At 36.0% G+C, this 16,280-nt stretch overlaps 1 protein-coding gene across 1 annotated transcript in view; it reads left to right on the forward strand.

The window, feature by feature from the left end:
* The window catches only part of LOC123252311 (probable ATP-dependent RNA helicase DDX60), a 106,730-nt gene extending 94,849 nt beyond the window's left edge, over positions 1 to 11,881 (forward strand). The window contains exons 30-35 of the mRNA XM_044681679.1: positions 881 to 1,002; positions 2,822 to 2,969; positions 4,367 to 4,509; positions 7,317 to 7,468; positions 10,697 to 10,759; positions 11,782 to 11,881. Of these exons, the coding sequence (XP_044537614.1) occupies positions 881 to 1,002; positions 2,822 to 2,969; positions 4,367 to 4,509; positions 7,317 to 7,468; positions 10,697 to 10,759; positions 11,782 to 11,881 (728 nt within the window). The remainder of the gene's footprint in view (positions 1 to 880; positions 1,003 to 2,821; positions 2,970 to 4,366; positions 4,510 to 7,316; positions 7,469 to 10,696; positions 10,760 to 11,781) is intronic.
* Positions 11,882 to 16,280: the final 4,399 nt, after the last annotated feature.

Consider the following 16,280-nt stretch of genomic DNA (forward strand, 5'->3'; position numbering starts at 1 on the left):
AAGAAATTAATAGAGTAAGTACTTAAAAAGCCTTTAGTAACTAGAAAATACTTTAGCACATCTATGGTTCTATGATTTTTATGAATTCAACTGAACATGTTCAGATAAGCCAGTTAAACATATGTAGATGTAAGTATTTCCTCCACCAGTTAAGACTTGTAGGTAGCAAGTCTTATTATCTTGAGTAGTCTAAGTCTGAGTCCTTCTTAAAAGATTTACCCACTATACAGACAGGCTTCCATTGAGTTTTAACATTTTATAATGTAGCATTTGGGTTCTCTCTCTCTCTCTCTCTCTCTCTCTCTCTCTCTCTCTCTCTCTCTCTCTCTCTCTCAATATATATATATAGCTGAGATTTCATTACTGTGGAGAGTAGGTGAGGAAATTCCTCTGCCAATATAGAATGGTACTTTGTGACTTACAGATCTAGATATTTATCTACAATGCTGGGAGGTTAAATAACTTATCCAAGATCACACAATCAGTATGTAGCAGAGGTGAGACCTGAACCCAGTTCTTCTTGCATCAGATGGCAGTTCTATCTTCCCTTCTACTGCATGGTGACTGTTGACCCTACTGGTATAAAACTTTTATAGGATGGAGACTCTTATTTTCCCTTCTTGGATGCATTCAATGCTCAGAGATGTTGTCTAGTAGCTTCTTGTGCCATTAACAAAACATAATGGCAAGGAGACAATTGAAAATTATTTATATTTTTCAATAAAAATATTTAAGATAAATAATTAATCATTCTAATGAGACATCTGAAAGAGGAATATAATCAGTTTAAGTTTTCATTCATAATCAATTTATAAAATAAAAATAATTATAAAATTTTACAAGTTGTCATTTTCTAACTACCTATTTTTACTTTGTATAGGCTCAAAACATTTTTCTCAAGATGTCATGGAAAAGCTTATGTTAGTATTGGCAAATCTGTTTGGAAGAAAATATGTTCCAGCAAAGTTCCTGGATAGTAATTTCAAATTTTATCAATCCAAGGTGGGTCTAAATGTTGGTTTTGATATCATAGGATTTAGTCCTAAATGGGATAAGACCTAATGGGGGAAAATAATCTCACTCCTAGAGATTTTTAATAAATATAGGACATTTTGTTTGTTTGCCATGGTGTTAACAATAATGCCAGAAAGGCAATGCCAGGATCAAAATGCCTCCTTTCTAGTTCACTTCTATCCCTCTGACCATTGAACTTTGGGCAAATTGCTTTATCTTTGTATATCTCTATCTTCATTGTTAAGGGTAGAATCATTTTGTCTGGGCAGTTTAACTCATAAGATAGTCACACGGATTAGATCAAATATCAGCTGGAGTATTCTAAGAGAGTATCTCTTGTTTCTGCAAATAAATCTTTACTCGTTATTTAGTTCAGAATATATATATGTGTGTTATATATATGTATATATATATGTTTTATATATGTGTAATCGGTTTGTTTTTCTTGCTTACTCAGTGAAGGGTGAAGAAGAGATAGGAGAAAGAGAAAGCAGATCACAAAACAACCCTTTAAAAAGATTATCTACAAATTTGTCCAAAAGATAACTACCAAAAATAAAAGGAAGATGGGGCTACAAAGTGTTTGTTTTTAATTGGATTTTTTTTGTGCTTCAGATCTGGAAGGCGCACTTGAACTTTTACCTCTAACACATTCCAGCTAATGTATTCCTGGGAAAATCAGTTAGATTCTCAGTGCCTCGTGCAATTCTCTAAGATTATGAATTGAAGTTGAGTCATCTATCTTTATTAATGAAGGGAGTTTCCACACTAGGAATTCCCTGCACTGAAAATAATTAAAATAAAAGGTAGCTTTTATATATAGGGCTTCAATGTTTGTAAAATGCTTTACGTACACCATCTCTTTTGAACTTCACAAACATCCTCATGAAGTAGATGCTGTTATTCTTCCTATATTATAGATAAGGTGACTGAGGCAGAGATTAAATGGCTTCCTTAGGGTAATACAACTAGTGTCTGAATTAGGATTTGAATTTTGGTCTAAAAATAGTGCTGTATTAACCAGCCACCTGGCTGCCTAGGTGATTAAGTCCTAGAAATGAATATCCTTTTCCAAGAAAACTGCCAATAACTAACATTACTATTGTACATGGCATCATTTATTCAATGTCATCAGAGAAGGGATGAGTCCTTAAACATCTAACTAAAACCTGTCCTTTTTCATTCTGTTTGTGCCAAGTTGTCAGACTTTCATATCACCCTATGGACCATACATGGAAGACATGATGATTGGAGAGTTTTAGAACCTCTGTTCCTTACTCTCTTCTCTGCCCCTTATCTTTTTACCTCTAAATTTTGCACCTTCTCCTTGTATCTTGAAACAATTCCATTTTGTCTGCATTGTATAATTTCTTGAATATGTGGTAAAAGAGTTTTTGGCTCGCTTTTCTTGCCACCATTTACTTGAGATGAGCACATCATGTAACATGCTAGTGTTTGTGAAATCAAGTTTGAGATATCTATTATAGCTATAGTATTAAATAGCTAGTTTCATCTTTTACCCAATAATAGATTTTCCCCTTCTGCCATCAATTTTTTGATATGTAAAACATTATTTTCCCCTTCTGCTCTTTGAAATTCAATGGCATTCATCCTGGTTATGTAGCCAAAATCTATATAATGTATCTTAAATTTGTTGCTGAGAGCTCACTGTCTGACTGGAAAATGCTCAGTGCAGCCTGAACCCAAAAGCAATACTACAATTCCCTCTCTCCACTCCTATGTGATTGGCATCTGTATTTAGTCAGTCAACTGATGGACAACTTTGTCATGCCTCTCTTGTCTTTAGGTGTTTCTTGAAGACCTCCCTACAGATTTTAATGATGCCTTATGCAAATATAATAGACAAGTGAAAAGAGACTTCAGCCACTTCTTACTTATTGTTTCCAAGTTTGCTGACATGAAAGAAGAACATCAGCTCCCCCTGTCCAAAATTGGTAAGACGATATTACTGCCATTTTTTTCGTGTGATACAAATGAAATTACACTTCCTTCCTTTAAGATGTTCTTTATTCAAAGGGTAGTTCAAAACTAGTAGAATGGTTAGGATGAAGCAAACGAGTAATGCATCACTCAGTCCTTGGATTTTAGAAGAGTGACTGGTGATAGAGTTTGAGATTTTGCCAAAAATGAAGGAATGCCCCTTCTCTTCCAGTTGAATTAACTAATTAGCAGAATTCTCGGTAATTAAAATATATAGATCAGCTTCATTATATAAATAGAGCTATAGATTTGAACCTAAAATGGTAGAAGGAGAGTGAGAGGAGATAGGGAAACTTCTTGGGGAGTATTTTTGTATCTTAGGACTTATGAGGCGATGGGGAGAGGTGAAAGAGAGTTGAGATACAGAGATGGAAAGCAGCTACTGGGAGCTCTTGCTATGTTTAAGAGTATCATCAACTTAGGAGCAAAAGGCAAAAAGCAGTCACTACAAGAGCTTCTGTGGCTCTGTTGATTTTTGTCATTGAAGCAAAAACATCCAGGGTTAGAGGATAATAGAACAAAAGGAAATGGATCTTTTCACCAAATAACTAGATCTGGGAGCAGATATGTTTGTAAGACTGAAAAGAATATTCCCTTAGAGCAAGGTTTCTGTTCTGGAATCCTCTGGCAGTCACATGAAGACTATGGACCCTTTCCAAATTAATATTTTTAACACTAGAAAGATCAAACATGTCAACTGACACATTTGATTAAAATGGTATTTTAATCAAATTTTCACTTATATCTATTTGCTTATGGATTTAAAGAAAAAAAAGCAACATCAGTTGTGACACACTTTGGTCCTTAGAGGTATTCTTAAATCCTGATCTCTCTGGTAGGATTACAAAGGAAACCAATTAGATCAAAATTGAGAGATAGAGTCATATATTTATATATCACTATTCCTGTCTCTCTATACCTCTATTTCTATATTCTAATTCTATCTCTATTTTTTCCATTGCTATTTATTTATCTCTAAACTTATATATACATCATCTGTGTCTATATCTTAATCTATCTGTACCTTATGTTTCTACCTCTCTCTTCAGTCTCTTTCATTTTTATCTCTCTTTTGCTATCTCTATCTCTCTATACTATCATTTTATCTCCCTTTCCTCTATTTCTATCATTTCTTTTTCTCTCTATACACATACCACCTATATCCTCTCTGCCTCTGTTTCTGTGTCTCTCTTTCTCTCCTATATCTAATCCACAAATGCACAGACTCCAGACTCCCTAAAATCTATCATAATCTCTAACATTAAGGTTGCCTTCCCTAGAGTAAATGTCAAATATGTTTGATGTCTTCCTGGATCCTAAGAACTGACTCTCCTCAACTTGAACCTTTCAGAATTCACAGGGAAAAAGGAGGACACTTCCAAGCTTGTATCTCACCTGATGAGCTGCAAGGAGGACAGATCCGCTGTTTCACCTTTTGTGTGTCTTTCTGGAGTTACAAATCAAGATTTGCTACAAGTAGGAAATATTGACAGTGTAAGTAGAAGAGTCGAGAAGGAAATACACATTAAGGGAAGATGAGTGTGTTCTTGTCAGTATGGACTTGAAATCCCTGAATTGACAAAAATTCAGCCACGGGACAAATGCTTGGGAAAATGAGCCCTAGATGGCTCTAGTGACCTATTCGTTCTCAGTTCTATCATTTACTCTAAGGTAATCCTATTTTGGTAGGCTCATAAGGAACTTAGAGATCTAGCATCCAAATATGACCTGGGGGCAATTTAGGAGTCTGCAACACTCAGAAATTTCTTAGGGAAGGCAATCTCTAAGTCTAAGTGACTCCACACTGTTTTAATGGGTACCTATCTCAGGACTGGTCATGAGCAATCTCTTAGGGATCTCCCAAACCACATATGATCCTGCCAGACAGGATCTCTAAACTAAACTTATCTGATATCAGGCCTCCTAAGAACAAGAATCAAAGGTACTTTTTTTTGACTTTGCTGTGTTTTCAAAATTTAAGATATAGATTAAGGGATGTTTTCTCATGTTAAAACTATATGTATTAAGCTTATTGAGTTTTAATTGAAAAACAGAACAAGTCTATAAACATGTGAATAGCATTATGTATTTGACTTACAGGGATTTGACAGTCTTAGCTGATTTAGGAATCTCCCTGATGAGAAAATTCCTTTTATCAATGCATGGTCATTGCAACTTATGGTCTTCAAATTTATCTAGAACATTGAGGTTCACTAACTTGCCTCACATAGCAAGTATCAGAAGTGAGACTTGAACTAATGTTCCTAAAGTATGAGTTGTTACTGTGAATTTACCTTTCTTTTTACCTATTTCATTTCTGCCATTATCCCTATAATCATATCATCTGTGGATATGAAGAAGAGTTAACTTAATTTAAAAGGAAAGATTTGTTAAATACCTACTTGGTGCAAAACACTCTGCTGACAACTTGGTGAAATACAAAGTTTGAATGAAACATGGTTCCTGATCTCATGGAATGTATAGTTTATTAGGGAAATGTGACACAGACATAAGTATATTACAAAATGATAGAGAAGTTCAATCTGAGTAATATGAGAGGTATAAGAAAGAACAAAAAGAAATTTTACCTTTATTCAATAAGGAGCCACTGACAGGTTTTGAATGGAGAAATGATGTCAGTAAGTCTCTTTATATTTGAAATAAATCTGACAGTGGTGAGAAGGACAGACTAGTGGTAGAAGAGAGTAGAGATGAGTCATCAATATTGGCTAGAGAACTTACATTCAGTTGCTGGCAAAATTCTAAACTATATTTTTAAAGAAATGGCAAGTAAACATCTAGAAAAGGATTTACTAGTCACAGAGAGCCAGTATGCATGAATCAAGAATAGGCCATACTAGATTCACCTTGTTTCCTTTTTTGATAGTTACTAAACTGGTAGAATGTTTTGTTCTAGTTTCTGGGCTTCTGGGATCATTTTCGTAGGTTTGAGAATCACTTTTGTCAATAGTATATCAAGTGAGAGAGTGTAAAGAATGAATTTTAAAATTATTAAGTACCCACTACATAGTCAGCATTGGGGACACAAATACAAAACTGAGACAATTCTGACCATTGAGATTTTTCCAATCGAATAGATCGATATCTTTTCTCTCTCTCTCTCTCTCTCTCTCTCTCTCTCTCTCTCTCTCTCTCTTTCTCCTCTCCATACATATATGTGTGTATTTACAAAGATAAATACACACACATGCACTTATAAACACATACAATACATTCATATATATGCATATGCATGTATATAGACACTCATGTATACACGTGACACACACATATGTCCGATAGATGGAGGAACATCTGAATTGCAGCAGATGGCAAAATGTCTAGAGTTGATATTCTTGGTTTGGAGAGATATGGCAGGTTATGTAAGTTTGCATTAACTAAACTAGGCAGCTAGGTGGCTTAGTGGATAGAACACTGACTCTGGATTCAGAAAGATCTGAGTTCAAGTGCCTTCTGTCCAGGAGTCCCTTGGAACACATTCAGTCAGCTCCTCTACCTTGACTCCTTTATCCTCCTGAACCATCTGTAGGTAGAGAAGAATCCTCCAATCCCACCAAACTCCAAAAGGCAGGAGGATTAGATAGAGATCCCAGGGAAGGGGCTAAGCCTGCCCACCCCATCCACCCTTAGCTAATGTGGGCTATGCAATTTAACACTCTCCTCATGCAAGTTGTATAGACTAACCCTGCTGCATTCCCTCTTCCCCCAAGTTGGATTGCTCTGAATGAACAGAATCAATCTAGATGAGGCTTTTTAACTTCATGTCCTTCCCCCAGCTTCCCATGAACTAGTCTAGAGTCTGTCTCCCTTTCCATCCTTCTCAAAAGGAATTGGCTTCTTCCCAGCCTGGGAATACCCCTGTGTCCTCTATGGATTTTGAGTCTCTCTCTCTCCCATTTGTATCTGTCTCTGTTTCTCCACTTCCTCAGGAAGGGAGCAGAGATCACTCAGCTGGAGTCCTTATGTGAGAAATCTACTTGCCTCCTCTCTCCTTGCCTATAAGCACAGGACCCTTAATAAAATGGGCTGGCCATAAAAAAAAATTGGTTGTGTTCCTCTGAGCCAGTGATTTGGCTACTGTCTGCCTCAGGTTCCTCAACTGTGAAATGAAGTTTAATAATAGCACCTAACTCTCAGGGTTGTTGTGAAGGTCAAATGAGATAATATTTGTAAAGCACTTAGCACAATATGATGCACTAAATAAATAAATAAGCAGATGATTGTTAACTGTTTCTTAGTTATATTTATATATAAAAGGTGAACAAAGAATTTTTTTCCAGATCATTCTGAGGACAATTGGTGTTACTTATGCTCAAGCCCCCCTGCTTTACCCAAGGAAATTTGACTCTTTAGGAAGAAAAATACCACTCAATGCCTATGCCCTCGATTTCTATAAACATGGATCCCTGAAAGGATTAGAACAAGATAACAGGTAGGTAATGGTTTTTATAATTAGGAATTAAATTAATAATTTACAGAGTTATATAAATGAAAATTAAATGAAAACTCCATCTTTTTTGCCTTGTGGTGCACTCTTGCCAAAAGTTGACATACATAGAGTAGAGAAACTTGTGTCATGAAGAACAACTAGTTAGCTTTTATACTTGGAGGTGATTAGGGCTTGATTCAGGTGGTAATTGTGTTTGTAAAGAGAAATACCTTTCAGAAAAGCTGTGGAGATAAAGACCATGAGTTGTAGTAGATGATTGAATTAATGAGAATTTATTATTAATTTACATTCATTAGCTCTATGACCTTGGAAAGTTATTTAGTGCTGTGTTCCAAAGTCAAAGATAATCCTGAGGCTTAATGCTTAGGTAACTAGAAAGATAGTGATACCTTCGGTAGAAAAAGAAGTTTAGAAAAGGGATGGGTTTGGGGAAAATAATGAGCTTTGTTTTGGATATGTTGAACTTTGGATTCCTGGAGGACATCCATTGTGGTGATCTGACCCTGGAGTTCAGAAGGCTAGGGATATGTCTCAACTATATTTATATTTACATCTATACCCATCTTCATCGACATTTGTAACTAATCTAGATATAAATCATCCTTATTTATCTATATATTACCTATATCTATATTCCTATCTCCGCCTATTAAAATATTATTGCACTAGCCCTGGTGTGAGATGATGAGGGACAGATATCTATATCTTTATCTACTTCTATCTTTCTATCTTTCTTTCTATCTGTCTATCTATCTATCTACCTACCTACCCATTTATCAAGATATAGATGATTTTATATAAAGAGATTTGGAATTCAGTTGCATAGAAATGGTAATTAAACAAAAGGAATCCAATGGTTTCTAAGTATAGAGAGAAAAGAGAAGATCATCAAGAATAGTGTCTTAAGCTATGCTTACAGTGAGTGGGAAGAATGTAGATAATGATTTAACAAAAGAGAATAAATACTAGTTAGAAGGGTAAAGGTGAACTAAAAGAGAGGTATCATGAAATTTTGAACAGAATAAATCCAGGAGGAGAGGGGGTGGTCATCAGTGTCAGATGCTACATAGAAGTTAAGAAAGATAAGGATTGAAAAAAGATTTTGTAATTAAGAGATCATTAATAAGTTTGGAGAGTACGGTTTAGTTGAATAATGAAGATAGAAATTGTGATGGACTAGGAGGATTGTTTACAAATTTATCAAACAAAAGATTGTTGACAATGTTTTTTAAATAAAAGGAGAGATTTGGGATATTAAAAGCTATAAGAGGTGTTGAATCTATTGGAATTTTAAAGCATGATTAGATGAAGATGATTATAGGAAATACAGAGAATAGATTTATAGGATTGGTTGAAGATAAGGGTGGATATAATTGATATAATCATGGAGGATAAAGATAGAAGTAACCTAGTTCTACCCTATTATTCCATGGATGGAAAGAATAACCCGAATAACTGGCATCAGCAGATACGCAATGACTTGGCCAAGGTCCCAGATATAATAATGTGGGCAGAATCAACATTCTAACCCAGGTTCTTGGAATCCAACTGATGTCAACTGAGTGGGGGATTAGGCACAGTCTTCTGGGGGAAGTGACATTTGAATTGGACTTTAAAGAATCAGTAGCTTTTCTGCACCCAAGAGATATGTGTGTATTCAAAATGAGTACTGAAGTCTTTTTAGAAATAGGGAACAAAAAAAAAAAGAAATAGGGAACAATGTGAGCAGAAGTGCAGAGGCTGAAGAGAAAAGGACCTATATAGGAATAAGAAGTCACTTCAAATGTAGTATAAGAAGAGACTGCAGACTTCTTTCTTTGGTTCAGGGAACTTTTAGGTAAGTGGAATCTCTCTATTAATACTGGCTGGTACCTTCTTTGCAATTTTATGGGGTTGTCTAGAGCACCGAGAAATGAAATATGTTGTTCAGTGTCACATAATTAAAATGAGTCAGTCAGGATTTAATCTCTTCTTGATAGCTCTCTATTTCCAATACCAAGGCAGTAGACACTTGGAATAGGGTATACATGAAGGAAAGTATCATTCCTTTTGAAATAAATCCCTTTATATTGTCAGAAACACACATATACATGTACATATGACTTATATTTACTAGTATACATATTGTACCCATTCCCACCCCTTAGTAGCATGTAAAATTCAACTAATTCCTTTTTTTCTATGTATACTTTGGCTTAGGAATGTCTTGCCATTATTTTGCCCTTCACAAAATACTTTAATCAGAAGAGTGTGTCTCACAATTCCTTAAGCCTTCATCTAGAGCAATACTCAAAGCCTCAGACTACCTGCCCTAACTCCAAGACTCTGCATTTTGTCTAGAGCATGAGTAGTCAGTGAAGAGAGCAACTTGATTTTGACATTAAGACTTCATTCAATTTGCCAGTTTAAAAAATGCTCCTCTATCTCCAGTGCCTTGCATTTAACAGTCAATTAATAAAAGAAAAGAACTGAATGGAATTGAACCAGATCATTGAAAGGAAGAGTGGATTCAAATCTAGGAAGAGAGGAAAATGAACAAATGCTATTTAGTAAGAGTTAGGGAACTACTGAAAGTCCTTGATTAGAGAAGTTACATAACCACGATTATGAATTAACAAAATTAATCTGACAACAACACATAGGATATTTTAGAAAGAAGAGAATAGAGATAAATTTTTTTAAAAGGTTATTGAATTAGCACAGGCAGATGCTAAACAGCAATGGAAGTAGTAAGGAAGAGACTGATATGAGATGGATTGTGGAGAAAGAATTAGCAGAGCTTGGCAACTGGTTAAGTATGAAGGTTGATGAAGAGTGAAGAAGTTATAAATCACCAGTTCACCGGTCATAATAATCAAAACCAGAGAAGGATGGGAGGCAGCATGGAAGGCAGCTAGAGAGAGGGAATGAAGGATGTTAAACCAGTTCAAGAACTAGTTCCAAGTAGATCAGATCATTTGATGGAAAGCAATGTGCCACATGCACCTCCACCTAAAGAGGGAGGAGGTGTGGCCTCAAACAATGGGAATCCTTCATGAGCCCTTGGCTTTGGAAGTTGGGTAGGAATTTAGGATATCAGTTATATTCACTTTATTAGAGCAGGTAAAGCTTAAAATCATATCATCAGAGATGTTCATCTAAGTTAACTTGATAAGAATAAAGAAATCATTTTAAAAATGTTTATTAATTTAGACATTTTGTTTTGTTTAGGATCTCGGAAGGTGATGCTTATATTTTGCTGAGAGATTTTTCCCTCATCCTTAAATCTATCAGGTACCCTCTACACAAATTTCAGACATGTTTTGCCAACTAGATCACTACTTTCTATTGGGATTGACTTTGTTATTGGATCCTTTATGTTGGACCATTATTTTTTTCCTCCTTGATGGTACCTGAAGTGGGACCCCTTTGATTCTCCCAACAAAAATTGGAATCCTCAGGAGAATCTTGCTACTGCTTTACCTTTCTCAGAAGTCCTTCCTTGATAAAAATTCCTTGAGGACATAATTCCTTAATCCTTCATCCAAAGCAGTGATGAGAACACCATTTTGATATATAGCACCCTCATCATAGGGGCAAAGACAACTAGATTCAGGTCATCCTAAGTATCAACTTAAAGATGCTGGTCATGGTAGGGACCTTAGCGAGGGATGTTGCTTTTAACTTTCATAGTGTCCCCGCTGCCATATTTAGTGTATGGACCCATAACTTTCTGCATGTTTTACCTAACTGGTAGTGTTTCTGCTCCATCTGACTAATTCAGTTTTCCGGACATTACCTTAGTCTAAGATTTCAGATATGATCTAGTATTCCTATTTAAATCATTTACAGTATTTACTAAAATATTACTGTTTAAAGAACTCTATTAGGCACTGAAGGATATAATACAGAGTGGCAGGAAAATCTGGAAATATCTCCTTAAAGGACCAACACCAAAAAGGAAGTTTATTATTCTTGATAGGGAGGAAGTGCAAAAGATGTAATATAACTACATAGGTTTTGATGGTCTCTGAAATTTAGAAAATATTAATTATGGACAGGAAACTGAATTTTTAATGGAATTTTCCTGTTTCAAGAAGGTATTTTTCATTATATATTCTAAATATCTGTGAGGGTTTTTTTTTGGCAAGCATCACTTTGGAAATTAAGATTCTTCATCTTTCTCATAAAATTTGACCTGCAAATTGGGTTAAAGTCAAAGCTTCTGGAGAAATTATAAAGATGGGGAAGTATTTCTTATAAACTAAAATCCTGCCTACACAGACATATAAACCTTTTCTTCTTTTCTTTTACAGTGTTTCCTTAAGGGAATTATGTGAAGATGTGGATGACAATGTGGTGTTAGCATTTGAACAACTTAGTCAGAGTTTCACTGAAAAATTTGAAAAAATCTAAGAATCTCTCGTCTGGTACCCATCATCTGAGACTTTCTTTAAGTCCAACCTCACTTTTGTATATATTCTCATATTTTGATCATGTGCATTTTTAATAGTTTATTAGATCAATTTCCAAGTTTGATTACATAATATTATAAAACTTATAGCTTAACATTCAGGTTTTGGTACTACTAAGACAGCTTCTATCTCAAGATCTAGGTCATCTTTTACTTAATTTTTTTGAGTGGGGTTTAAGGGGAAGGAAAGTTTCTATTTGGGATTTCATTGTCATAGGATACACCAGTGTGGAAGAAATTTGTTCTTAGCTTATAGTCTTGAATCATTCCCTGGGACACTGAGAGGTTTCTTGATCTCTGCCGTAGAGCTAGTTTGCATTAGACTGAAGTCTCCTTGACTCCAAGGATGACTCTGTAACCACTGTACCATCCTGATTCTTAATTTACTCATACCATCAAAGGATCAGTCAGAGAAGCTTCTATAAGTACATTGAAGAACCAAGACATTAATTAGGCATTGAGTAGTTTAGTAGTGGACATGATAGGTTTGCTTTAGTAATCTATCTCACTTTCTATTAATTTTCAAACTAATGACTGTGGACCAGCTTTTCATTAAATATGTATTAAACAGCTATGTAGCCTTGGCTTCCTTAGGACTATGCTAATAAACCTGAGTAAGCTATTTTAAAATATTTCAAAATTTTTTCAAGAAACAAATGGAGGGTCAATATTTAGGAACCAAAGCAAATGATACTTGGTGCCTTATTTTTAGGGTAGCTATTATACTATTGCCAAAAGCATCCACTGCATCTCTACTAGTAGTGTTGACTATGAGGATGTTGATGATGTTGATGTGATATCACATTTATTTAATACTCCCATGGGTTATATAGCATTTTCCTCAAAACAAAATTTCATATAAACTCATATAGAACATTCAGGAGACTTCCGGGTTAATATGGCTGCAGTGTAGACATAGGATTCTTCCTCTACTCACCACTGACAAATACAGAGTCCCTCAAAAGGACAAAAAAAAACAAGTTCAGATGAACAAAGGGGCTCCACAGTAGGGCACACATAGAAGGTACATGGGATTTGAATATTTCTATGCTATAAAGGGATGGAATAGCTCCCACCAAAATGCAAGCTAATCAAAACTATCCCACTCCACCTATGGTTCCAGAGTTAGAGCCAGCATGCCAAAATTAGAGCGAGAAAGGGGCAATCTCTAGGTTCTTGGGAGCTGACTAAGAACACCAGGGACTTACTCCTGAGAGCAGCTAGACTTGCGACCCAAGGAGGCTAAAGAGTGCAGACCTTGGCACAGAGATAGAATAGAGAGGGGTAGCACACAGTAGAAGCTGTAGAGACTTGAAAAGTAGCCTCAGGTAAAAAGTGCCCTGTAGCTCTGTACATAGAGAGAGCTCCTCACACGGACTTCTGACTGGGAAGGGAATGAAAACCCAGCATTGCAATGGCCAGCAGCACCCAAGAAATACAATCGTCAACCACCAAGAAAAAACAAGAGAAAGGCACTGACCATGAATAATTTTTAAGAAGAAAAAAAAATCCAGACTAAAGGGGAGACAGCAGAGGACAAAAAAAACCAAATAAACACATCCAAACTTTCCCCCCCAAATAGAAATTAGCCACAAGCTCTTGAAGAGCTTAAATTTGAGTTGATGAATCAAATGCGAAAGACAGAAGAATCTTGGAAAGAAAAGTGGGAAATAGTTCAAAAAGAAAATAACAGTTTAAAAGACAGAATTTCCCAATTAGAAAAAGAAGCCCAGAAATAAAATGAAATGATAAGCAAATTGAAGACCAGAAATGACCTGCTAGAAGCCATGAAAAACAGGATAGATCAAACCAAAAGATAAATCAAAAGATCATAGCAGAAATCCAGTCTTTAAAGACTAGAATTGGGGAAGTAGAAGCTAATGATTTCACAAGACAGCAAGAATTGATAAAGTGAAGTCAAAAGACTAACAAAATAGAAGGAAACAAAATATCTCACTGAGAAAATTAGTGATCTTGAAAATAGATCTAGAAGAGACAATTTGAGAAACATTGATTTACCTGAAAACCCAGAAATAAACAGCAGCGTTGAGATCATACTACCAGAAATTATCCAAGAAAACTGCCCTGATATTCTTGAACAAGAAGACAAAATAGACATTGAAAGAATCTATAGGTCACTTCTATATTAAATCCTCAAAAGACAACCCCTCCCTCCAGGAATATAATTTCCAAAGTCAAAAGCTTCCAAGCTAAGGAGAAAATATTATAAGAAGTTAGAAAGAGACAATTCAGATATAAAGGAGCACCAGTAAGGATTACACAGAATCTGGCAGCCTCCACACAAAAGGACAGCAAGGCTTGGAATATGATATTCAGAAAGGCAAGAGAATTGGGTCTATAAACAAGGATCACCTGCCCATAAAAATTGACTATATATTTCCAGGGGAAAGTATGGGTCTTCAACAAAATAGAAGATTTCCATGTATTTGTAAACTCATATTAATGATTCCATTTATAGATGAGGAAACTGAAAGAAAGACAGGCTGTATTCCACTTGTATGAATTAATGATTTCCTGATGATATGACAAATCAAAATGTTTAATATATTACATAGAATGATGTTTTAAAAATATAGGAGAGGGAACTACTGGGTTAAAATGTCCACAGAGTAGAAGGAAGTGTCTTCTTCTCCTCACCACTGACCAATATAAAGTGCCTCAAAAGGACAAAAATCAAAATCAAATGAGTGCAGGAATTCTACTGTAGGGCACAGCCTTGAAGATAGGCAAGGATTGGGCATTTCCACACTATAAGGGGGTAAAATGATTCCTACCAAAGCGCATGCTGATCACTCTCTCCCCCACTCCACTTAAGGTGCCAGAGTTAGAGTGAGTACAGGGAAATCTCTAGGTTCTCATGGGGCTGGTTGAGCATACCACAGACTTACCCCTGAGGGCAATTGAGACTTGAGATCCCAAGCCTGAGGTACGTAGACCTTGGTCACAGAGATAGGTCAGAGAAGACCACAGTAGACATGGTGGAGACTGAAAAATAGCCTCAGTGTAAAAACTACTCTGTAGCTAGAAAGAGAGAGAGCTACCTACCCTCCTCACTCAGACTTCTGGCTTAGAAGGGAATTAAAAATAACATAACAATGACCACAAACACCCAAGAACTAAAATCTACAACTACCAAAAATAAGAAAACCCTCTGACTCTGGATAAATTCTATGGAGAAAAACATCAGATTGCAGAGGAGATGGCAGAGAGTGACAAACAAGCAAACACATTGAAACTTTCCAAAATAATGGAAATTGTCACAAGCTCTTGAGGAATTCAAATTTGAGTTTAGGAACCAAGTAAGAAAGATAGAAGAAACTTGGCAAGAAAAGTGGAAAATAGTTCAAGAAAAAAATAATTGTTTAAAAGACATCTCCCATTTGGAAAAAGAAACTCAGAAATCACATGAAATGATAAGCAAATTGGAGACAAGAATTGATCTGCCAGAAGTCATGAAATGCAGGATAGATCAAACCTAAAAGGAAAGTCAAAAAATCATAGCTGAAAGCCAGTCTTTAAAGACCAGAATTGGGCAAATAGAAGCTAATGATCTCACAAGAGAGCAAGAATTAATAAAGCAAAATAAAAAGAATGACAACATAGAAGAAAACATGAAATATCTCTTTGAGGAGATGATGGACCTGGAAAACAGGTCTAGGAGAGACATTTTGAGAATCATAGGTCTTACCTGAAAACCTAGATAAAAACAGAAACATTGATATCATATTATAAGAAATTATCCAAGAATGTTGCCCTGATATTCTTGAACAAGAGGGCAAAATAGATATTGAAAGAGTCCATAGATCACCCTCTACATTAAATCTTCAAAAGACAACCCCCCAGGAACGTAATTGCTAAATTCAAGAGCTTCTAAGCTAAGGAGAAAATATTACAAGAAGAGAGAAAGAGACAATTTAGATATCAAAGAGCACTATTCAGGATTACACAGGATCTGGCAGGCTTTTCACTAAAGGACCTCAAGGCTGTCATAGTCAGACTCTGGGAGCTGAGAGTCTCACCTTGATTGACAGGTGAAGACAGTTGGAGAGTGGAATGTTCCCAGAGGCCAGGAAGACAGGAGGAAAGGCAGTTGGCCAGAAAGGATATAAATAACCTGGAAGCCCCCTGAGAGGGACCCTTTCTCTTTTGGGGACCCTTTTGGCTTTGGCTTTGACTTTGCCTTTGCCTTGACTGAGCTTTGCCTAAACTCTTGCCTTGGACATTTGATCTTGAACATTGATTGACCTGTGGGTCAGACCATGGATACTCTGATTCTCTCTGAATCCCCTAGATATTTAGGCACCTAAACCATCTCTAGAT

Source organism: Gracilinanus agilis, chromosome 6 (assembly GCF_016433145.1).
Source record: "Gracilinanus agilis isolate LMUSP501 chromosome 6, AgileGrace, whole genome shotgun sequence".
In the NCBI taxonomy this organism is placed as follows: Eukaryota; Metazoa; Chordata; class Mammalia; order Didelphimorphia; family Didelphidae; genus Gracilinanus; species Gracilinanus agilis.